The sequence below is a fragment of the Marmota marmota genome, unplaced genomic scaffold, assembly GCF_001458135.2.
Source record: "Marmota marmota marmota unplaced genomic scaffold, marMar, whole genome shotgun sequence".
NCBI classification, from domain to species: domain Eukaryota; kingdom Metazoa; phylum Chordata; class Mammalia; order Rodentia; family Sciuridae; genus Marmota; species Marmota marmota.
Genome location: NW_026000016.1, coordinates 39,696,821 through 39,721,657, shown reverse-complemented (window position 1 = coordinate 39,721,657; position 24,837 = coordinate 39,696,821). Strand labels below are relative to the sequence as shown.

Here is a 24,837-nt window from a genome sequence, read left to right as displayed (position 1 = left end):
GGGGGGGGGGGGGGGGGGGTGGTATGGAAGAGATGGGAAGGAGTGGTCTAGAATTGTCAGCAGGGCATCGGTTAATCCTGTTCTCTGAAGCTGAAGCATGAGTTGCTAAAACTGACACAATGCTGTTCAATTTGTTTATGATTTTGTAAAATATACACAGGGCAGTATAGGGGGCATGCTTCAGGGTATAGAGCCCCAAAGAGCCAGGGGGACAAGGTGCCCTGTGGTCAGATCCTGGTCCCCAAGTCACCAGGCACACAGTGAGCACTGCCTGCCCCTCCACTGCCTTCCTGAATCATCTGTCTGAACTCGTTGTGAATTGTCCTGTCTCCCTCCCCAAACAACCCCCTCCATGCACCCAGCCTGGCCTGGCCACAGCGCCTGCCTCTGCTGGTATTGCCAGCCTGGGGACCTGTGGTCGTGTTGGAAATGGATGATTAATATGCTGCCTGAGAGGCGCACCCACCCACACCCACCCACGTGGGGCAGGGTTATGCCTCTGCAGGCCCGCCTGGGTGCCCGACTTCTGCCAGGCCAGCTGGGTATGTCTGGGAGGAGGGGCACAGAAGACACCCAGCCTGCTTGAGAATGTGACAAGAGGCCCATCTTGGGGAATTAGAAACTGAGATATTAGATGTAGGGACCAGCGTGGCAGGGAGTTTTGATATCTGCTTTAATATCTGCTGAGTGACAATGCAGCAGATTTTTGCCCTTGGTTCACCCAGTCTCCACCCCACCTCTCCAGCACTTTCTCTCCCCAACCCAACCTGGAGGACCAGCTTCAGTGGGTCCCGCCCAGCCCAACCCTCTGTTTTACATGGGAGCTGAATGTCAGATCCAAACTTGACCACATTCAGGTGTATACCCTGGCTTTTCCCAGAGTCAGCAGCCCCTGCCCAGCCAGCTGCCCGCCTGCCTATAGGAGGGACAGCAATCTGTGACCTAAGAGTTCTAGGTCTCTTGTCTTACTGTTGCATTGACCTTTCCTGTTGGCTCCTGGCTCTCTCCCTGGCATATTCTCTCTGTGTGTGTTGGAATTGAAGTCAGGGTTTCATAGTGGGAAGGGACAGTTTTGTGCCTTTAGGTCCTCTGGGCTAGTGCAGGGGTTGCTGAGAGCCTTCAAGGGTGGTCTGTCTTTTGAAACAAGGAGCTATAGTATAGGGTCTCGAGAGGGCTGGGGTTCAGACTCCTTCCTGGAAATATTAAGATGCAGATGTCCTGAGCTGGCTGCCCGACCCCAGGACTTTCCATTCCCTAGCTGTTGGCCTCACTAGGAGTTTAGCCAGGAGTATGGAAAACGTGTAGGTCATGTTGGTTTTGGCAGTGGCTATAGACCTCCGAGCTTGGTAATCACAGTCTCTCCACTTTCTCACCAACTTGACCTATCTTCCATCCCCCCTGCCCGGCTCCTCTGGACCCACACCAGGCAGAACTTAGAGGGAGGCATGTGGGAGGAGCATAGGTGAGCTGGCCAGTTGTAGGATTCAGTATACCTTAATCCAGTAGAAGAGAACCTGAAAATCAAGGGGTTTTTACTGGCATCAGATGCTGAGTCAGCTGGAAATCAGGTATCCAGACTCAGGAGTTTTGAAAAGGCAGTTGCCATTTATCGAGTACTTACTAAGTGCCAGCCACTGCACCATTAGATGCTTTATATACATTCTCTCTAATTTTGGCAATTATTTGCCCACAAGTAAGATATTGTTAATCATAGTTTGCAGACCAGGAAATTAAGACCAAATAAATTCCTTATTTAAGCAAGGTGAATTGCCTATGTATCTCGTGTCCAATTAGAGGCAGGGCTCAGGTTCAAATCCAGGCCCCTGTCATTTCATAGGCCAGATTCTTTCCATTACCCCATCCCAGATTGAGTGTTCCATCCCTTGCACCTGTTCTCAAGACCTCTAACATACACGTCAAGCAGTGATGGAGGATTTCTGATTTATTGCTGATGAGTTGGTGTGCTTTAATGCAAATCTGTGGGGCAGCTGGTGATGGGAGCCCCAAGTCTATTCTAATGTCATGGAGAGCAGGATTGCAGAGGGTGGGTGTGCTCAAGTGGGGGAGAGCAAGATCCAGCTTCTTTCTGGTGCTTGACCTTGGTCAGAGAAATGGCTTCTCTACTGTAGGTGCCCTGGGAGCTCAGGATGAGAACCTCTGGCTGCTGCCTCTGTAGTTTAGAGTCTCCCAGAGGTGGCGTTCCAGAGGCAGAAGGGTCCTGGAGGACTGGTCTTGGAGGCCAGTTAGGACAGGCAGACAGGACGGTAGTTCAGAAACTCCCAGGTCCTGGCAGCCTCCAGAGCTGGCTTAACTGGGAGGTTCTATTCAGGTATGAACTGGCCCTTCCCAAACCCTCCAAGGACAGGGTGGAAACCTGAGGAGGGACACTTTCTCTGTTACTTCTGGGCAGTGGAAAAAGCTCTCCTAGCTCAAAACCCTCCAATGCAGGCTCTTTCTGGTCTCAGGCCATCTAACCCCATCCCCACAGAAGCCCATCCGTGGCCTCCAGCAGTGCAGAATAGGGGGTCTAGGACCAAGTTGGGGAACAGCTCTGAGGAATGGACCTTTGAATGAGAAAATGGCTACTGAGAAGCAGCCAGGTATGATGGATTTCCACACCCAACCCTGCCACTTGCTAGCTGTGAAACTGTCAAGTGTGTTACTTAAACTCTTCAAGTCTCAATTTTCTCATCCTTAAAACAGGGGTAGACAAAGGAGTTGAAACATGTCCACACAAAAACCTGCACACAGATGCTTGCAGCAGTTTTGTTTAGAACTGTCAAAATGTGGAAGCAGCCAGGATGTCCTTTCAGTAGGTGAGAAGATAAAACAAAACAAAACAAAACAAACAACAACAACAAAAAAAACAACCCTGGTACATCCAGATAATGGAATATTATGCATCAATAAGAGGAGATGAGCTATCAAATCATAAAGAAAGGCCGGAGCCAGGCACGGTGGCACACACCTGTAATCCCAGCGACTCGGAGGCTAAAGCAGGAGGATCACAAGTTCAAAGTCAGTCTCAGCAAAAGTGAGGCACTAAGCAACTCAGTGAGACCCTGTCTTGAAATAAAATACAAAATAGGGCTGGGGGGGTGGCTCTGCGGTTGAGTGCCCCTGAGTTCAATCTCTGATACCCTCCCCCCAAAAAATAAATAAAATCAAGAAAGGAAACTTAAATCCAGGGGATTAGCAAACATGGTGGAATGTGATAGACATCATTACCCAAAGTACATGTATGAAGACACGAATTGGGTGTCAACATAATTTATATACAGAGATATGAAACAATGTGGTATATATGTGTAATAAGAATTGTAATTGCATTCTGTTGTCATTTTAAAAAAATCAATAAAAAATAATAAAAAAATCCACATTTCTCAGTGAAAAAGCCAACCTGAAAAAGCTGTCTACAGTATGATTCCAACTATAGGATGTTCCAGAAAAGGCAAAATTATGGAAACAGTTAAGGATAAGCCTGTGCCAGGGGGTGGGGTAGAGAGGGATGAGCAGGGCGAGCACAGGGTATATTTAGGGAAGTGCAACTCCTCTGTATGTACTATCAGAGCGCACGCATGTCTGGGTTCAGAGAATGTACAGCACAAAGAGTGAACCCAAATGTAAACTGTGGGGCTGAGGTTGTGGCTCAGTGGTAGAGCGCTTGCTTTGCATGTGTGAGGCACTGGGTTCCATGCTCAGCACCACATAAAAATAAATAAATAAAATAAAGGTACTGTGTCCATCAAAAACTAAAAGTATTTTTAAAAAGGTCCTTTCCCAAATGTAAAATGTGCTCAGGTGAGAATGGTGTGTCCCTGTGGGATTATCCACTGTGACATATGCACCACCCCAGTGCAGGATGTTGGTAATGCAGAGACTGTGTATATGCAGGGGCTGAGATTATAAAGAAATTGTGGACCAGGCGCAGTGGTGCATTCCTGTAATACCAGTGGCTTGGACTTGAGGCAGGAGGATTACAAACCTCAGCAATTTAGCAAGGCCCTAAGTAACCTATTGAGACCCTGGACTAGGGAGGCTGAGGTTGGAGGATCATGAGTTCAAAGCCAGCCTCATCAATTTAGTGAGGCCTTAAGCAACCTATGGAGACCCTGTCTTAAAACATAAAAAGGGCTGGGGATGTGGCTTAGTGGTTAATCCCCGCAGGTTCAATCCTCAGTACCCAAAACAAAAGAAAGAAGTCAAAAATCAAAATAACAACGAAAGCAAGAAAGAAGGAAAAACACTCAAAATCCCATTCTCACCCTTAGAGCAAGCACATAACCTTTCTTCCAGACACCTATGTGCATAATGTATATATGAGTACATGTGTATTTTATACAATTAAGTCATAAAACAACATTTTTCCTCTTTCATACATTGACCACACTATACATTGAAAAGAGGAAAAATGTTGCTTTGTTTTATATAATAGCTATATAGTATTTCATTGAAAAATATATCATAGCTGTACACTAGTCCCCTGTAGGTGGCTATGGGGATATTTCTGGCATTCTGTTATCATAAACAGTGATGCAATGAACATTTTAGTGAAGAAATATTTAGACCCTAGTAAATATGCACTCAGGACAGATCCCTGCAGGAAGTTGGGGCCACTTATAAGGCACTGCCTGACACTTCTCCACCTCCTCTTTAATGCTGGGCATGGTCAACTTTGCTTAGCAGTTTTCTTTCCCTAAACTTGAGCAAGATTTTAGAATTTCAAATGTCAAAGGAGGATGAGCCAGAAGGAGGGGAGGAAGGAAGTTGCAGAGGGCAGCAGAGGGACCTCTCCAAGATGAAGAGGGTTACTTCTCTGTCTCCAGGTACACCTGGCACCTCCCCTCTCTAGGGAGCTGAAACCTGGGACTTGTGCCCAGACTAAGGACCAAGGTGCGGTGAGAGGTGAGAGGAAGGGTTAGGTCCTGTTGCACCAGGACTTAGTACAAGTCTGTGGGAGATCCCAGGCCCCGATGGACTGTGCCCAGCAGGCCTCAGATGCCTGGCACCCTGACTACTGGGCAGACTAAAACTTGGATTTTAGCCAGGTAATAAGAATATCTTGGTGTGGTGGTGCACACCTGTAGTCCCAGCGACTAGGGCAGCTGAAGTAGGAGGATCACGAGTTCAAAGCCAGCCTCAGCAACTTAGCAAGGCCCTAAGCAATTCAGGGAGACCCTGTCTCCAAATAAAATATAAAAAGGGCTACGGATGTGGCTCAGTGTGAAGTGCTCCTGGGTTCAATCACCAGTACTAAAACAACAACAACAACAACAACAACAAAAAAAAAACTAGCCAATATTTATTGAACCCTTAGTGTGTATCCCGGGTTGCATTGTTGTTTACATAATTGTATCGTTTAATTTTCTTAGCAACCCTACAAAGTAGGTACTGCTATCACCTCCACTTAATGGATGAGTAAGAATTAGGACACAATTTTGGTGTCAGATCACACTTTGGTTTCTCCACTTCAACCAAAGCTGAAACACTGGGCCTCACATGATTCACTCAAGCAATTCATATACAACCCCTTTTGAATGCTTAACAGTGAGTGGGCTTCTCCTACACTGAGCAGGGGCCGGAGAAAAGGGTTGCGGACAGGGTGGAATACAGGAATGGAGCCATGGAGGATTGCAGGGGCCGTGTGCTTATAAGGGGAACTACTGGGTCAGCTGGAGAGGGTCTGAGATCCAAGGGACGATCTTGGGGCAGCTAGAGAGGGATTTTCCTGGCAGGGAAGCAGGCAGGGCAGAGGCTCTAGGGTGATGGTCAAGGGCTGCATGGGGTGGAGCAGACCTGGGTCAGCTTGGGCCAGGTGGGGAGCAAAGGGTGATGGAGAGCCCCTCTGGGTGGTATAGAAGCTGCCATAGCTGGTCCAGCTCAGAGGCCCAGGGGAGTGATCCCCAGTGAAAGAACGGGGGATTCTCAGAGCAATGTCTCCAATGCCAGTGAGAAGGCATTGGAGACAGGCACCACTGACCGAGGACTGTCCCAAGAGGATCAGGACAACACTTATTTTTAAAAACTTCTATAAGTTATAATTATCCAATGCATATGATTTTTTTCCAGTTTTCCCTGTAGTACTTAACACATTATTTTCAAACTAAAAACTGTTTGTATGCTTATTTTGGAAGTCACTGCTGGGGGAAGATTGGTGAGACTATAGGTTCCACACCAGGAGCTTGGTGGGATGGGATGGGAAACCCATACAGCAGAGTAGAGGAAGGGAGGGGGAAAGTAACTATTAACAGGGGACCTCCACATTCTATGCCTTTTATGCACCTCTCAACATCAAGAACCCCCTTTCATCCTCAGGATAACCCTGTGAACTGATTATTATGATTCCCATTTTATAGTGAAGAAAATTATGCTCAGAGAAGTTCAGCAATTTACCCAATGTCAGAGCTGATTGAGTGGAGACTAGAGGCCAGGACTTCCCCAAAGTCTATTATACCATAGCTCAGTCCAGGTCCTGAAAAAGAGTCGGGAAGGGGATGGGGGTCAACTCTGTTCGAAGGTTGACCTTCTCCCAGAAGGCTGTGGGTGCCTGGAGAGTGGGCAGAAGCTCTTGGATTGAGAGGCTGTCTGTTTCCCCTCACCTTCAGAATGCTCTTTTTCCATGCAGGGTGAGAAGCTGCTGTTCCCTGACCTGGGAGTGACAGCGGGGGATATGGGCTCCTGGTAACCAGGCTCTGCATCCATCGTGAATGGGCCTTAGGGGTTTCTTCTCAATGGCATCCCTCTGGGTCAGAAAATTAGCCATTTGGATCACAGAATCACATGGTGGTGTATGTGCCTAGCATGATCCATGCATTTGGTGCTGGAATAGGCCAGAAACTAACTTTGGCAGCTCTGAGAATTTGGGGGAGGCTGCAGTGTCTGCATTTTGGAAAAACAGTCCCCTAGTCCATAGTCCCACCTGCTGGCTTCAGCTCTTCTGGGTTGAAGTGGGAGAAGTAATTGCCGTCCCTGAGCACAGTTTGCCATGGCCTGTGAGCCTGACCCTGTCCTTTAAGGTGGTGGCCTTGGTGTTTAAAACTAGAAGCAGAGCCCTTGGGGAAAGGCAGGTTGTGGTCATCTTGGCTTCAGCCCAGCACTCCCCGGTCCCCTGGCCCCGCCAGTCCACGGCTGATATCTGGAGAAGGTATCCATGGCAGCCCCTCTCTGTTAGGGCCTAAGGGCTCTGAGTTCCCAGTGTGGCCCGGGGTCTGCCTCATGAATTGATCTGTGCTCCCTGCAAAAAGACATATTTAAGTCCTAAACCCCAGTACCTCAGAAGGGGACATTATTTGGAAGTAGGGAGGTTGCAGGTGTCATTGTTTGAGGTAATACTGGAGTGGAGTGGTCCCCTGATCCAATATGACTTGCATTCCTACAAGGAGACGGACTGGGTGAAGACGTGGGTGGGATTTGGAGGTGCTGAGCTCCAGGCCAAGGATGCCAAACTGCCTGCAAACCATCAGGAGCCAGGAAGAGGTAGGGAGGATCCTCTATGTATTTGGGAGGGAGCATGGTCCCTCCAGCAACTTGGGTTTGGACTTCTAGCCTCCAGAACTGGGAGACAAGAAGTTGTTTTGAGCCACCCAGTTCATGGTTCTTTGTCCTGGTCGAGTTGGAAATGAATGTCGCCCGGGCCCTGAGGGAGGGGCCTCTATCCTGGATCAGACCATGATGGCTTCCTTGGGAGAGAGGCCTCTATTGTGGTTTGTCCCCATCATTTCTCCTCACATTCACCTTCTATTTCCATAGGCCCCTTTCTCAACCTGGAAGTGTTTATTTTCCTCAAAATATCCCCTGGGAATGGGGACAGGAGCTGTTACTGGAAGGAAAGTTGTAAAGAAGGGGAGGTATAATTCTGATTTATAGGTGGCAATACTAAAGAAATGTCATTTTTTTTCTTAAAACAAACAAACAAAAAAACCCTACACTTAGAGCCCAGGAGTATTGGCGCCTAAACTTTTGCTGCCTCTTGGTGGCGAGACCCTTGTCCCATCCATTTAGTGACGTCAGAGCCCACCTGCTCTTGGCCCCTGTGAGGAGGGCATCTGAGGTACCTATAGTTAGATCCCTTGTTTCTGCTCCCCAGAGCCTCCTGTGCCCCCACCTTCCTAGGCTGCTGTGCCCCCAAGTGTCTGTCCAAACGACCTTCCCAGACCCTGGTGTGGTGGTCAGGTCCTTGCTTTGGGCTGTAGCGCTCATGGGTTGCGTTTTATGGTGGGTGTCCCATCTGCCCAGCTAGCTAGCTCCCCAGGGGTTGTGTCTCACTCATCCTCACCCTCGGACCAGCAGGGCACGTGGATGCCTGAGCTCAGCCCATGGATGCTGTAGCCCGAGATGATGGTGCTGGCCGTGCAGAGAAGGCCTATGTGGCCCTATTCCACCCAGGGTCCCTCTCTCTTCTCTTGTCCAAATTGAGCACTCACTGAAAGCTGTGGAGGAAGTTGGGATACCAAGGGCAGGGGCCAGTGGGGCAGCCCCTGTGACGAGCTGCCTGAGAGAAGGATCGTCTGCGGGGCTGAAGCACAGTCACTGGGAACGCAGCCCTGTCTGTGGATGCCGTGGGTTTCCCCACTCGCAGGACACAGGCTGCTGGAGAAGGGCATGCGGCTCTGACTTCATCCCTGCTGGCCTCAAAGCCCTTGACTTGGCGTTTCCAGGGGCCAGGCAGTACAAAGACGCGCTTCAGTGGCTTTGCTGCAGCCTGTGATTATACGGTCTGATGGAACAAAGTCGTTAGTGCCTCCAAGTTCTTTCCCTCGACTCCCAAACCCTCCTCCTGGACTCCTCTGTTCCCAGCTCCATCCAGCTCAGCGTCAGGCCTGTAAAGAGATCTTTCTGAGGTTTTGGTGCTCTGTGTGTGTGTGACAGAGAGAGAGAGAGAGAGAGAAAGCAAGGGGGAAATGGGAATTGCAAGAGTGACCCAGGGGCACAGGCAGTCACAGAGTACATATGTCAGCCACACAAGGCACTCAGAGGAGGAGACAGAGAGCTTCCTACTTCCAAAAGCCTTGCCCAGGTGTGAGCTGCTGCGGGCTCTCGCTCACTGGGAAGCCAGGGAGCTCCAGTCCTTCCTCCTCTTCCTTGTTCCCACTTCTTGGCATCCCTGGAGCATTCTTCATCCTTCAGAGCATGACCAGGAGCCCCACAGGTGTGTTCCAGGGCCGGAACCTGGAACAATGCTGTCCTTTGTGGGCTCTGGCCTTAGGGTTACATTATCTAAAACGTCCTGGCATTTCTGAGCACTGCAGGCAGAATTATTTGGCCGCATGTCCTTCTGTGCCCACTCCCATGAAGGGTAAGGCTGTTTTTGTGCAGAGCAGGAGATCTTCCATTGGGGGGACTCAGAAGTGCAGGTAGGGATGGTAAAGCCTCAGAGAACTGGCCACCTGATTCCATCTCCAGTTGAGAAAAGGGTCCTCTATGGAGGAGAGTTAGGAGGGCCTAGATCCTCATGCGGTCTGAAGGAAAGGACATTGACAGACTTCATCTTGGTGCATGAGGGAGATGAGCAGTTGGGTTAGTCAACTTTTGTCACTGTGACCAAAATACTGGACAAGAACAGCTTAGAGGAAGAAAAGTTTACTTGAGGGCTCACAGTTTCAAGATTTCAGTCCATGGTCGGTCAAGCTCCATTGCTTGGAGCCTGAGGTGAGGCAGAAAATCATGGCAGAAGGATGTGGTAGAAGAAAACTGTTTAGCTCATGGCAGCTGAAAAGGAAAGAGAGAGAGAGAGAGAGAGAGAGAGAGAGAGAGAGAGGAGGGGGCGGCACCAGGGACAAAATATAAAACTCAAAGGCACCCCCCCAATGATGTACTTCTTCCAGCCACACCGTGTCTGTCCTTTCAAATTATTAATCCATCAAATGGATTAATCCGCTGAATTGGTTACAGCTCCCATAATATAGTCATTTCAACTCTGAACATTCCTGCATTATCTAAAAAGTCCTGGCATTTCTGGATAATACATGAGTTTTTTTTTGGGGGGGAGGGTGGCACCTCATATCTGACCCATAACAGCGATAGAGCTTCTAAATGACATCCCAGGAAAGTGGCCAGGAGCTTTACACTATGGAGGAAGAAGGTTGCTGGTTGCTGGAATCCCTGAGTGTCCCCACATTTCCCAGGACACTCCCCTGCATTCTACCCAAGGAATGTGGCCCAGGTGCTCATCTTTGGGGATGTAAGGGAAGAGGGCAGCTGGGGAGAATGAGGGTCTCATCCCAGATTCTTCAAATGAATGGGCAAAAGAGCAGCCACCACCCCTACCCCAAGGTAGAGTGTGCTATGGGTACTTCAAAAAGAGACCAATGTGCAGAATTTTGGGAGCTTGTTAGAAGGAAGGAAAGAGTCTTGGGGTGCCTGATCCATTCTCAACCAAAATGGTATTATGGTTTGAATGTGAGATATCCCCCAAAATCTCATTTAAGAGACAAAACAAGAAGGTTCAGAGGAGAATGACTGGGTCATGAGAGTCTTAACCCAATCAGTGAATTAATCCCCCGATAGGGATGAACTGAGTGGTAACTGAAGTGGTAGTTTGTGGCTGGAGAAGGTGGAAATTGGAATGTGGCTTTGGGTATATATTTTGTATCCAAAAAGTGGAGTTTCTCTCTCTCTCTCTCTCTCTCTCTCTCTCTCTCTCTCTCCTTTCTGATCACCATGTGAGCTGCTTCCCTCTGCCACACTCTTCCACCAGGATGGCCCGCCTCACCTCAAGCCCCAAGGAATGAAGCCAGTTGTCTGTGGATTGGGACCTCAGAAACTGTGGGCCCTCAAATAAACTCTTCCTCCTCTACAGTTGTTCTGGTCAGGTCTTTTAGTCACAGCAGCAAAAAAAGCTGTCTAAAACAGGTGACTCCCTAATCCTCAGGTTATCCAAGAAAATCCAGGCTGTGGTGTCCCCTGCCACAAAACCCACCCTCCCCAGCCATGCACCAGACTTCACCATCAGGAGGGAAATTCAAGAGAGACCCCGGCACTTGCATGGCTGGGCCTTCTGGCTGAGCTGTGGTAACTCCAGGACAGGCAGCTCTGGCCGTCGCACGGCCATCTGTGGGCACTACATATCAGATCTGAGCATTTTGCCTGGGAGACGACCTGTATTGCTTTCTTCTATTCCACTCTTTCCTTTCCCCCACCTTCTCCCCGTCCCTCCCTCCCCTGGCTGAGTCTCGCTGTCTCCTGGCCCCTTTGACTTCATATCTCTTCTGCCAAAGAGGTTCCAGAGGGAGCCCTTGAGGAAGCTGGAAAATGTCAGCAGCCCAGGCTCGCCCCTGTGAGCTGTGTCACTGGGTACTTCACTTAACCTCTGGGCCTGTTTCCCTGTCTCTAAGGGAGTTCCCAAGGCTCTTTTCAACTCTGGCCATTAAGTTACTACTTCCATGGAAGTGAACATGGTCGATGGAACGTGTGATTTTCCCCCAATTTTGGTTTTTATTGATAGGATCTCAACTGGGTTAGAGTGGCCACCCCAGCATTTCTAGACTGGGCAGGGTCTGATGAGAATGGCTTTGTCTCTGGAAGCACTTTTAAGTCTTTCAGACATATCCTCCTCTATACCTGTGCACAGTCTCGTGCCACAGACAAGGCCGCTAAATCCATAGGTTCCTGATTGGCCAAATGAAGTTCAGCAACCTTGAGCCCTTCCCCAGGGGTCTGTGGCCCCTGGTGACCAGTGTGAATTAGTAGAAAGAGCACCAGTCTGGAACCAGAGGGTCTGATCATGAGGAAGTCCCAAGGCCCCAACAGTAACAATTACAAGGTCACACAAAGTATGGCAGGTAAGCTCAGTCTGCACAGGTGTAAAGCACTTAACTACAACGGAACAGAGCTTCATCCTCACCTGCCTCCCGCTGGCCCGCCACTGCCCTCCTGCACTGCCCTTCTGCTGGGAACTAAATGTGATCGCCCAGGTTATTTCTCTGGACGGAAGTAGTAGAGATGCTACCCAGTGCCTGATGCCTCTTTGGTTCTTTCTCTCCAGACTGTAAATTCACCTGTCACCCGGAGTGCCGCAGCCTGATCCAACTGGACTGCAGTGAGCAGCAGGGCCCAGCCCGGAACAGACCCTCTCCAGAAAGCACCCTCGCCCCAACCTTTGGCCAGGTAGGCAGCAAAGCTCAAGAGCCCAGCTGGAGCAGCCTCTGCAGGTGCCTGGGCTCTGCTTTCTCTTCCGGGAGCTCTGGTGAGCAGGCTCCAGTATTCCATGTGTGCTGGATGTTGGGTCCCCTTCTGGCCACCTGGAAGTGTAGACACTCCCTTTCCAAGTGACAAGGGGCAGCAGTCTGCAGATACTCAGCAGCATCCTCTATTTCTCCCAAGCATAGGTTCTGTTTTGGCCTAGGGCTCTGATCCAGAAGTGTGGGTATGGGTGGGGGCAGGGCGAGTCACAGAGAAGCCTCCAGAAGTTCCTTAGAGCCCTGGAGCAGTGGGGAGATGATGGGGCTAAAGCTTCACACACCATCCTGCCTTCAGACCATGGATCCTCACAGACCTTCACCTTGTCTGCCTGCCACTCAGCCAGTCAGGCCAGCTCCTCTTCTGGAGGGACTGGGCAGATGTTCTTTCCCTGTGTTCAAGGACCAGAAAGTTGACTCCAAAATAACTCTTGGTCCTGGGTTTTATCAAGGCACTTGAACTGCAGTGTGTCTGATGTCTAGGGTTTGAAATGGAGACAGAGGAGAGCATTTATTGATTATTGTGTTGAGCAGACATTTATTGATTATCTACCATGCGCCAAACACTGGTGGTAGGAGGGGTAAAAAATGATTCATCACAGTTTCCTTGGAGAGCTTATGCTCTGGCAGGGGAGGCAGAATACAGCCAAATAGTATATACTGTGACATATGCATGATAAGACTATGGACCAAGTGGGTACATAGTGCAATTGTTTCTGCTGGGAGAAATCAAGGAAGGCTTCCCAAAGGAAGGATCTTTGATGCAAGCCTTCATCTGGGAGTTGAAAGTTGCTGATCAGTGAAGTAAGGAGTGCTCTAGGATGTCATCGATTTACTCATTTAACAGATGTGTTTTGAGCATTCACCACATGCCAGGCCCAGAAATGATAAAGGAAAGAGACATGGCGTAGGAGGGAGACTTTAAACAAACTCTTTGTCTAAGAGGGAAACTCCCAGGGTGCTGTGAGAGACAGTAATGGGAGACCTGAATGTTATGGGGGACTCACATCCAGTCACAAGTCCACAATGTTTCTGGCCACAATGCACATGATCCACAGTGTTCAAATGCCTGATCTGCTCATGGGTGTTGCTCTGTTGTTCCCTCATGCCTTCTCCCACTGAAAAAGTGTAGCTAGAAATCAAGTATGACATTTGATGGATGATACTAAATTGGTCCAAAATTGTATATTTAAAAATTCAGGCCAGGTATGGTGGTGCACACCTGTAATCCCAGCAGCTTGGGAGGCTGAGGCAGGAGGATCTCAAGTTCAAACCCAGCCTCAGCAACTTGGTGAGGCCCTAAGCAACTTAGCAAGATCATGTTTCAAAATTTTAAAAAATACAAAAAGGGCTGCTGGGGATGTGGCTCAGTGGTGGTTAAGCACTCTGGATTCAATCCCTATTACAAAACAGAACAAAAATTTCAGTACATCTTTTCCAGACTTTGGAATGGTAACTATTTGTGCATAACCTGAATGTAACCAGGCCTCTTGGACTGGAACCTGTCCATCCTGGGAAGGGGTGGGCACAGCAGATGCTCAAAGCACTGATGAGCAATGTCAATTTTTCTGTTGTTTAGGGGATGCTAAGAGTAAAACCAGGGCCTTAAAGATGCTGGGCAGGTGCTCCACCACTGGCCTATACTCTAAGCACAATAGTGTAGATTTTCGAAGAAGGTGTACCTTAGATGATGAAAGAGGGAGGTTATGTGGCACCCTGCAGAGCGGCATCTGAAAAGCATATTTCAGTAACTCTTTCTTTTCCCAATTTCTTTTCTCTTTGGGCGTTTCCAAGTCTCTCTTCTCTCTGGTCTCCCAATCCTGCCCATTCCCTACCCTGGAGCCTGGTTCCACCCGCTACTTCCTGGATCTCCTTCTTGGGGTTTCTATTCCTTCCTCTAGAGCAGCAGGTCTCAAAAGAGGGTGATTTCTGTGCCCCTCCCCCTGCATGTGACAATGTCTAGAGACTTTTTGGTTGTCAGGGGATGCTACTGGCTTCTAGGCAGTAGAGGTGAGGGACATTGCTAAATACCCTGCAATGCACAAAACAGACCCCGCAACAAAGAGTTATCTGGCTCCAGATGTCAATCAGGCTGAGCCTGAGAAGCCTTGCCTTGGTGCAGCTTAGCTTGATGTGGTGGGCAAAAGGCCCCCCAGAAGATTTTGGGGTTTACTGCACAGTGGCTCATCCTCAGAATGCTGGCAGTGCTTTCAAATGGAATATTTGGAAGCCGAGAAGTCCCCTGTCCTTCGAGACAGAGAGGAGGCAAACTTGTAATCCTTTGGCAAGCTAAATCAGGGCAGTGTCTAGATTGGAAACATGATGGATTATTATTTTATTTTGTTCTATTTTTTGTGATGCTGCGATTCAAACCCAGGGCCTCCTGCATGCTAGGCAAGCTGAGCTACGTCCCAAGCCCCTAGAAACATAATTGAAATGTCACAGAGGAAGCAGCAAGAATCCCACGTGGTGCTGAGTGGACCTCGGTCAGCAAACAGCCTGGCGTGATGCAGACTGCTGTGTTTGCCTTGGACAGGCCTGACCGCGTGCTTCAGCAGAGCTGGGGCAGGACACAGCCTTCTGTCAATAAAGCTGGGCCCTGCTCCGGGACTCCCTCGCCTTTTCTAAAAGGCTTATTTGTGCTGATTTCCGCCTTGGCTTGATTTTCTGTTAAAAATCAAGATAGAACTTTCCTTCACCTTGATGTCATCGCCAGGCTGAGTGAACCTCATGTGCTTATGCCATCCTGGGGATTTATTATGGCAGAGGTCTGGGTCGGAGCTCAGCTCATCCTGGGACATGTGACTCTTAGGAAGTCTCCTCTTGGTAGCATTTCTCCTGTCTGCTCTTTCAGGGAAAGAAATTCATTGATTTTTCTCCATCCAGAGAGAACCATTCTTCATTAACATTTTTATATGTCCTTCCTGTACGTTCATACATTTTTAAAACATGGCTGAGATCATCCTGTAGATAATTATTTGGCCTCAACCTTTTAAAAGCAATAATCACAAAGTCTGACCATCTTTTCTGCCATGGTAGGGGAAGGGAAGGATGAGGGACAGGCATAGAAATGGTAGGGGTGGCTAAGAGCCCCAGTGTACACTCACAAAGTCATGTGGGTTGGCCTGTCTCTCACAGGTGTCCAAAACAGAGGAAGGGTGGCTAGTAGCTGCCTCTGCTTTTGTGGGCCCTAGGACCAGTTGTTTTGCAGCCTCTCCTTGGAGATCTCTGAGGTCTAGGCTGTCTGACATTTTCCTGGGCCCCATTGTGTGACAAGACACATCTCCTACAAGTCTACCCCAGATTCTTTTTTCATTTTCAGCCCATTAGCTGGAGAACATCATTGCCATTGGCTGAAGGTCACAATAAATTGCCCAAACATTTGCAGTTCCTTTATTTGGGGACATACCCCAAAGAACTTGTATTTCTGGTGGTCTTCAAAGAGCTCTCCTCATGTCACTCTGTGATGAAGAACCCACTGTGGCTCCCGAGTGCCCTCACAATAAAGTGAGACCTCTGATGATCTGGTGCAGTCCTTGCGTTTCTTCTGGGGAAGGTGACTCTGAGAGAAGATGTCTTTGTCCTTGCCCACCACTGTTGATCCTCATCATAACCAGCTGTGGCCTGGGGGAATCCTGGAAGCTCTGTCCCTCTGACATTTGGTACCAGTTTCCTCGGGACCGAATGCAAGATTACAAGAGATAAACACAAGCACTCCCCTCCCCTTTCATTCAAATTCCCTGCAGCCAGGGACCCACTCCTCCATCCGTAGTCTAAATCTGGATTAGTACATAAAACCCTTCATGGTTGGCTTCTGCCAACTCACCAGAATACTAGAAATTTGGATTTTTGTTCTGGAATCAAACCAGGAAGCTATGACTTGTGGTTTGGGTGGCCACTTTTTTGCTATATGACTTATGATTATCCCCCTGAACATTGAGACCTGAGTCATTGTTCCATTCTGTAGGTGACCCTGTCCCCCATTCACCCAAGAGACAGATGACTCTCAAAGCTGTCCAAGCTAGGTCAGCCAGGCTGATGGCCTTTGGGCTCCCTTTCTGCCTGTATGCCCATCCCAAACAAAAATACACCCTTCTTGCTATCATTCCTTAGCAGGGCTCTGATGGAATCACTCCTTAGCCCCTGCAGCAGCAGAGAGGTGACTTAGTTGGCATAGATTTCTGCATTTCCTGGTTCCAGGTCCAAGCTCCCTCCTGCAGACACACCACTGTCTCATCACCCAAGGTTCTGACTTTTCAGATCTTTGAGAAGAGAAAGTCTTGGGCCTGCCCACTGCCCAACATGTTTCAACATGTTAAAAACAGGACCACCACATGGGGGAGCCAGGGAGCAAGAAAGGAGGAGCCTGAAAGGGGAGGAGCTCGGAGTGAGAGCTTGCTGAGAGGGCTTGGGCTTGCTAATGCTCTTGTAGACACCTGCATACCTCTAGGGGGGTGCAAGGTCCTACATCTCTTCAGAAAGGCTTGATAAATGCTTATCAAATGGAATTGTAAGTAGTAACAACAGGAACTGGCATTTGCTGAGGCATACCTGCGTTCTGTCTACTTGTTTTATTTATTATTAAGAGTCAGGTGTTGAAATCTTATCTATAATTGTGGATTTGTCTATTTCTCCTTACAGTCCTACATTCCTGTATTTTAAAGCTCCATTATTAAGTGCATAAACATGTAGGATTATTATGTCCTCATGATTAATTGACTCCTGTATCTTTATCCCTGGTAACATTCTTTGATCTAAAATCTACTTTGTCTGATATTAATATAGCTACTGCAGCTTTCTTTTGATTACCATTACTATAGTATTTCTTTATTCTTATTTTGAGGGTTTTTATGTCTTTATACAGTCATGAATTGCTTAACGATGGGAATATATTCTGAGAAGTGCATTGGTAAGCAATTTTGTCAATTGAGGGAACATTATAAACAATACTTACACAAACCTTGATGATATATCCTATTACACACCTGGGCTATATGATAAAGCCTATTATTTCTAAGATACAAACTTATACAGCATATTACTGTTCTGAATGTACTGTAGCAATTTTAACACAATGGTGAATATAGAAAAAGTATAATAAAAATACTAACTGGCAGGAATTGTTAGGTCCATTGTAATCTTGTGGGACTACTATTATCTGTGTGGTCCATTGTTGACTGCAACTTTGTTACATAGCACATGGCTCTATGTAAAGTTCATTGCTTATAGATAACAAATAGTTGGATCTTGTTTTTTAAAATTCAATCTGATAATCTCTACCCTTGAATTGTAGTATCTAGGCCATTTGCATTTAATGCGATTATTGATATAGCTAGATTTTGAGTCTGTCTTCTTGCTATATGTTTTCTGTTTGTATTCTATCAGTTTTTCTTCCCTTTTCTTTGTTCTATTTTGCCTTCTTTGGGGTTAACTGAATATATTTTATGATTCCATTTTCTCTTATTTGTTGCCCCCAAGTTTTTTTCTCTTTGTTTTGTTTAATTAGTGGTTGCCTTAGGGTTTACAACATATATCTTCAGCTTGTGAAAGTCTACTTATCAAGTGGTTAATACCACTTCACATAGAGTATAAAAACCTTGCAGTCATATACCTTTTTCCTCTTTATATACTATAAACTCAGTACAACATTGTTACTATTTAGGTGTTTAATTATATTTTAAAGATGTTTAAATAGTAGGGAAAAACTATATTTATCTATATGGTTACCATTTTTGGTACTTTTTCCTTTGAGTACATCTAGGTTTATATCTGATATCATTTCCCTTCTGCCTAAAGAACATTCTTTAAATTTCTTGCATTGTGAGTTTACTGATGATACATTCTTTTAGCTTTCTGTGTCTAAAATAGTTCCTGTGTCACCTCTGTTTTTTAAAGATTTTCACTGGGTAGAAAATTCTAGGTTGACAGTTTTTTTTTTTTTCTTGTATTCATTTAAAGGTGTTGCTTCATTATTTTCACACTTTCATTGTTTCTGAAATAACAGTCTTCACCCTGTTCCTCTGTATCTAATGTGTCCTCTGATTTTAATATTTTCCTCTTTATCACATGTTTTGAACAATTTGATTATGATGCTCTTTGTTGTGGTTTCTTGTGCTTGGGGTTTTGTTGAGTTTCTTGGATCTGTGGGTTTATAGTTTTCAACAAAATTGGAAAATTTTCAGGCATTATTTCTCAAATATTTTTAATGTTCTCTTGCATCCTTCTGAGAATTCCAATTGCATATATGTTCTTAGGCTGCTTCTACTTGTCCTATAGTTTATTGCTCTGTACATTTTTAAATTTTTTTCTTTCTCTGTGTTTGTTTTGTATGGTTGTTATTGCTCTGTCTTCAAATTCACTAATCTTTTCTTTTGCAACATTCTGTTTGTATTTTCTTTTTTTAACAATACCTTTATTTCATTTATTTATTCTTATGTGGTGCTGAGGATCGAACCCAGGGTCTTGCATGTGCAAGGCGAGCGCTCTACCGCTGAGCCACAACCCCAGCCCCTCTGTTTGTATTTTCTATCAGTTTTTTTCTTCCCTTTTTCTTTGTTCTGTCTCAGTTATAGGTTAGTTTGTATTGATTGATTTTTTTTCTCCTCATTAAGGATCATATTTCCCTGTGTCTTTACATGTTTGGTAATTTTCAGTTGGATGCCAGACATTGCAAATTCACCTTGTTGGATGCTGGATAGTTTCTTATTCTTATATATATTTGGGGGGCTTTGTTCTGAGACTTGGTTAAGTTACTTGGAGATGGCTTGATGCTTTTAGGTCTTGCTTTTAAATTCATAAGTATGCCCACTCTGATACCCAATCCTTAAGCCTGCTGACAGCCCCTTTTCTGATTTTAGAGGAGGCATACCATCTTGGAGTGAGTTTAGTGTCCCAACCCTATAACTGACTTTTTATAGCTTAATACTTTGTGATCTAGAAATCCATTGACATTAATAGCTTCCTCTGTCATCCTCTGGCCACCATAGAATGAGAGGAGAGTCCAGTTGCCATAACATTGGCATGAATGGCAAAAAAGGCAGGGTCCAGGGCCTCAGATATAACCTCTCCTGGGCAGGTTTGGAAGGAGAATACACTAGAATCCACCCATTTTTCTTAGCCATTATTTTTTTCATCCATTATTTCCTTTCTTTCCAAGCTCAAAATTCAGCTATGATTTCTATTCTGACTCCTTCCCTTTGTAAGGAAATGATTGCCTCTCTCAGGGATTCCAGAGGTAGCCAAATAATACCAACCAAAAGAAAGAAACTGATTCCCTGCTCCCTCCAGCCCACTCTGGCTCCATCTGGGAAAGCCCAATCCATGGTTTCTTCCCAGATTTTACACCATATCTAAAAGCCCAAGTGCCGGCTCAAGCACCCAGGGATTCTGCTGCACTAGACAGCTGGCCCTCCCAGGAGCCTCCTCAAGGCCTATCTGACCCACCCAGGCTGAGCTCTTTTCTGATTGGGTAGAGTGGAAAAGCCTTCCCAGCAAAGAAGGGCCTGAGCTCAACTCCATGTGGGGATAGAGCGCCCAGACTTATTTCTCTAGAAATCCTGAAGCCCTGGAGATGTTTCTCTGTGCTCCTCACAGCCCCTAGGAGAAGCAGAATAGAGAGATTACCAGGTCAGTTCCGAGGCTCATGACCCTCCTTTCTGTGGGTAGTCTGAGAGTTGTTCACATCTCCCAATGGTGACCAAGCTGCCCTGGATTTGGGAAGATGGGTCATGCCTGGAGAGGGACACATGAGAGAGATTAGAAATATCTTCTGTCACCCTCTAGTCTCACTGAAGGACAGTTAGAAGATAGAATCCCTGGGCCTGACTTGACTCCTAACATGAGTTCTTCAGGGCCTTAGCTTGTTGGTGTGAATGACCAGAGTAATTAACCACCTTCAGTGTTTTTATGCATTAGGGCCCTGTGTAATCTGGCAGCCAAGCAAGAGAGGTATGGTGTGGGCTGGAACCCCAGAGAAAGTGAATCACATGTGACTCTAACCTAAATGGTGGGCAGCCACTTTCCTCTTAGGATAAGAAGTCATCTGGGGAGAAACTGAACTCTCTGCTATACACAGCAAATTCATGCTAAAAAATAATGCCACTCTAGGGATGTTTGGTAGCATTCTTTTTTAAATTTTTTTTTAAGTTGTTAATGGACCTTTATTTTATTTATTTTTATGTGGTGCTGAGGATCAAACCCAGTGCCTCACACATGCTAGGCAAGCGCTCTACCACTGAGATACAACCTCAGCCCTGGTTGGTAGAATTCTTAAGATTCAGCCTAGATAGAACTCTCCTCCTGAGAGTCATGTGGAAGGTGTGGGAGCTATGGTCCTTATCGGGGAATAGTGTCAGGAAGGGGATGGAGGTAGGAGGAGGATTTTGACAGGCAGAGAAAATAGCAACAGCAAAACCACAAGGGGGCGGAGTGGCTTCTGGCAATGTGAATCAATTTTGTGTGACTGTAATGAGGGCCACTTGATTGTGGCTGTAGATGAGTCTGAACTTTTGGCTGGACACACACTGGAAAGGGCCTGGGAGGGCCTGCTCAGGGGTTTGGAATATCATGTGGTCATTGGAGGAAAGACAACAGTTGTAATTGAAAGTTATATACGGGGGCTCTGGGTTTGAAATCTGATTCTACCATTTATTTTGTTGGGCAACTTAACCACTCTGAGGCTCTTTACCCATTTGCAAAATATCTTCTTGGGAAGGTTATAAGGATTAAGTCCTATAATGAAACCTATAAAAGCTCAGTAATAACTTTAAAATAACTAACATTTAATGTCACTCTCTCTAGAGTGTATACTTTGAGAAGGCAGGGACTAGATCTCACCCAGGCCCAACACTTGAACATCCAGTATGTTTGCCATGTAGAAGGTGCTCAGTACGTATTTGTTCAATGAATGAATGAAAACACAAGCAACTAGACTGAGTACATGTTAATTATAAGATCATTAGGAGTTGAAATATGAACAGATTTTATGATAGGGAGCCACAATGATCTGAACTTGGTCTTAGAAGGATAACTTTGGCAACAAGGGGGTGGGGAGTTTGGAGGAGGCAGAGATGCAAACAAGGGGAACTCCTGCAAGGTTTTGCAGTAATCTAGGTTAATGACAATCATCAAGACAGGAAATACTAAAGGGCAGAGAATGAGCAGGTGGGCAGCGAGCTCAATTTTGGACCTGTGATGGGAGTCATCCCAGCGCTAACCCCATAAGACCACAGAATGTAGAGTTTAAGGATTTGTAGCTGGAGTGAGACCCAGCTGGGTTGATTCAACGCCACCATTGACAGCCTGTGTATCTATTTGCAAGTTATTTAACTTTCCTGATCCTCCTTTTCCTGTCTGTAAAATAGAGAAAATAACTGCGGCTTCCTCATAAGTTTGTTGTAAGGATTAAATTAAGTGATGTGCATCAAGTTAATAGCACATAAACTAATAATAATTTTAAAATAAATTTAGGGAGTTTTGTGGGGGGAACACCTCACCCTGGTTTTCAGCCTTGGCATACATTAGTAGGTTTAAGGCCTCACGTCTGATCTTCACGTGACCCTTCAATCGGACCGGTGAAGAAGCCTGAGGTCCACAGTTTCTCAAGAGGCTACATCAAGTGGAGTTGAGGCTGGGCTTCTAGACATCCATTCTTACACTGCAGCCTCTCTGGAACATGCAGAACCACAGGGTGGATCTCACAAGGGGATCCGGCCACCTATCAGGATCGCATTTGAGAAAGGAAGAAAGCTTAAAATAATGTCTTTCATCATCTGACACTTTGAGTCAGGAAAGTGGCCCATTCATCATTTCCCCAGGACTCTCTGAACTCCAGAGGAGTTCTGTGGGCTTTGGGCTCTGCATGCTGTGTTTTAGGGCCTGCTTTCTCCTCCTGGGCCCACAGACAAGAACAGCTTCTTCCCATACTTTGTGGATCACCTCAAAGAGGCTTTAAAGGCTACCTCTCAGGTTTGTCCCTGCCTGTCCCTCTTACTTAGGCCAATCGATGTCACTACTATTGATTATTCGTAGGGGGGAGATTCTGACAGTGTCAGTAGACACTCCAGTCCAGTCTTCCTTCCTTTGAGACCCTAGGGCGTCAGTCTGGATTTTTCTGCTGTGGACTGGCCAACTTGTTATATTGTATATGATCTTTGCAGATTTCTTCTAGGCCTAGGGTCCCTGCCAGCACAGTCTCTGTTGCCCTGACTTATGCACAGGTGATTCATTGACAGGTGAGGTGGCATTAGGGAAAGAGATATTAACTAGGAGTCACGAAGAGGCTTTAGAAGTAATGAGCTGTGATGGAACTGGTTATGTCCCTTAGTCTCTTCACCTGTAAAATGGCCATAATTCCTGCTATTGGGTTAGAGTAGCATAAATGAAGCAATAGGGTTAAAAGGCCCTATTCAGATGTCAGGTTTTCATGATGTTTGGAGTGGCGTGGAGCAGCTCCCTACAAAAACACAGTGTCCCTGAGAACCTTCCTTGCCAGGTCTGGCATCGAGTATGCTGCTTGTGCTGCTCACAAGGAGCTGGCTCCTGGGGGACTCTGGCTTAGTGTTTGAAAAGGTTGTTATTCGCCGCATTTTAAGATTGTACATTTTGAATGTGTAGCACTGTGGTGGCATTGCAGAGCTCCCCATGTGACTTTGAGGACACTGTGGCCATAGAGAATCTGGGGCTTGTTTTTTCCCTTAAGTGTTGAATTCCCACTGAGCAAGGAGGTTCTTTGTATAAGAAGAGTCTGTTTCTTTGCTTGCTGGACAAAGCAGGTGGGCTGCTATGGTGGCCATGGATCACCCAGAGCCCCCTCTCTGTAGCATTCAGCATTCTGCCCCTGAACTTGGAAACAGATACCAGCTTCCTCTGCTTGAGGCCTGAGCCATGGTCCCTGGGGAAAACCCCCAAAACCCCCTCTAAAATACCTTTTTGAAGAACAGATCACCCAGACAGAGACAGAACCTATCTTCAACCCCATTCATGTGAGATCAACCCTCTTAGACTCTGCATAGCACACTGCCCACCCACCCCAGTCCTGCCCCAGCTGTCTACCACCTCTTATCTTCCCTTCAGAGGAGGTAGCTACTGGCATTGACATTCTCCTGAGCCAAGGGTGGCAGACCCAGGGGTGCTGGCTTTTAGCTATCTCAGCTTTGTCCCTGCCAGGCACACACAGGCTTCTGTCAAAGAGGCTGTGTGGGAGGATGGAGCCAAACTGGGTTGCATTTTGAAACCCTCCTCAGCACTGACAGATTTGGCAAAGGGCGGGGGGGGGGGGGGCAGAACTCCTCAGAAAAGCAACCAGAGATTAATATGGAGTCAGCAGCTTGGCGTCTGGGGGCTGAGGCTAACCCTCTGCCAGCTTGTGCTTCCCCGGCACTGAATTATTTCAAAACTTCAGGAAAAGCCACACAGACTTGGAGACAGTCCTGACTGTCCCCCCTCCCAACCACTTTCCAGGCCACTTCTGGGGTCCACAGACCATTGGACTCCATAGCAACCCTGGGCTTAGAAGGCGGTGTTTTCTCTTCTTGAGACTTCAGGCCCCACTGTGTTTAAAGATGGCAGAGTGCCCACCAATAGTCTCATCTCTACTGACGGATAGTTCATCACAGGGACCAAGAGCACAGAGGCTCTGGAGTTACGTAGATCTGACTCTGATCCTAGCACACAGGTCCTACTTGTGTGACTCTCAGCCTTGGTTTCCTCATCCATAAAAATATGAAATAATAGTCTCTATCTAACGGTTATTGGGAACATTAAGTGACAGACTGAGTGTAAATCATCTGGGCATACAGTAATTGTTCAAACAATGGGAGCTACAACTGCTCTTGTACAAATCTAGTCTGAGAAATTATAGGGATGTTGCCCTAATTGCTTTGAGCAGTTGAATCCTACAGAAGGAAAGTGTTCCCCCATCTGGTCCATCCAGTTCCTAGGGAGATAGGAATGAGCCATCCTTGATGCTAGCAATGACAAGATCTGGTCAAGAACCCTCTTGGTTTGACTGTCAGGAAAATGCACACCCAACCTGAGCAGCATCTGCAGGCTTCTTCGGTATCCTGATTCTGAGGGCCAAGTTCTGGTGGTGGGAGAGTGGGCTAGCTCAGCCCAGCCCTGCATAGCTTTGCATATGATTTGCATAAGCGTGTGAGACCCTACATTTTTCTTTTGGCATTTTTAAGTTAAAATATTGTTGCTTCTACAGATGGACCAGATATCGATTACCTTCTTCTCCAGTGACTCATCTAACCACGGATTGACCCAGCTCCCCCCAGCTCCCCAATGGAGGCTGGGAGTGGGATGGAGTGAGGGGGTGGGTGGGGAAGGAGGAGGAAGATGTAGACCTTACACCACCTTCTACTCCGTGAACGCCAGCCACCGTGAGGGGCGAGAAGGGCAGCACAGGAGGAGTAAGGGACAGAGGGAATTGTCTCCCCTCGGGTTCATCCTGGTCTCTTGCTTCCATGAATCCCTATTCAGTGTCCTAGATCCACTTGCCACCGGGTCCTGTGGCACCCAGGTGGGTGGGGAGGCGGGGGGAGGGGCGCGATGACAGCCGAGCTTGGCTTTGAGGAACCTTTCGAGAGGAAGTGGCTTCGGCGCGGGGCAGGAAAGGCGCGGGCAGGCGGGGGAGGTGTGGAGATGGCGCTCTGCGCCG

General features: G+C 47.0%; 1 protein-coding gene and 1 long non-coding RNA gene across 4 annotated transcripts in view; one reads left to right on the top strand and one right to left on the bottom strand.

Annotated features, from left to right (window-relative positions):
* Positions 1-24,837, top strand: part of Rassf5 (Ras association domain family member 5) — a 64,235-nt gene that overhangs the window by 14,496 nt on the left and 24,902 nt on the right. For 2 of the 3 annotated variants that reach the window (XM_048809525.1, XM_048809524.1), the window contains exon 2: positions 11,984-12,105. In XM_048809525.1, the coding sequence (XP_048665482.1) occupies positions 11,984-12,105 (122 nt within the window). Of the gene's footprint in view, positions 1-11,983; positions 12,106-24,834 lie in introns of those variants that run through there. The other variant, XM_015483743.2, reaches the window with a different exon arrangement.
* The window catches only part of LOC125618512, a 27,917-nt gene continuing 4,254 nt past the window's right edge, over positions 1,175-24,837 (bottom strand). The window contains exons 2-3 of the long non-coding RNA XR_007349844.1: positions 9,831-9,835; positions 1,175-1,186 (exon numbers count right to left, since the gene is read on the bottom strand). This is a non-coding gene — a long non-coding RNA (uncharacterized LOC125618512). The remainder of the gene's footprint in view (positions 1,187-9,830; positions 9,836-24,837) is intronic.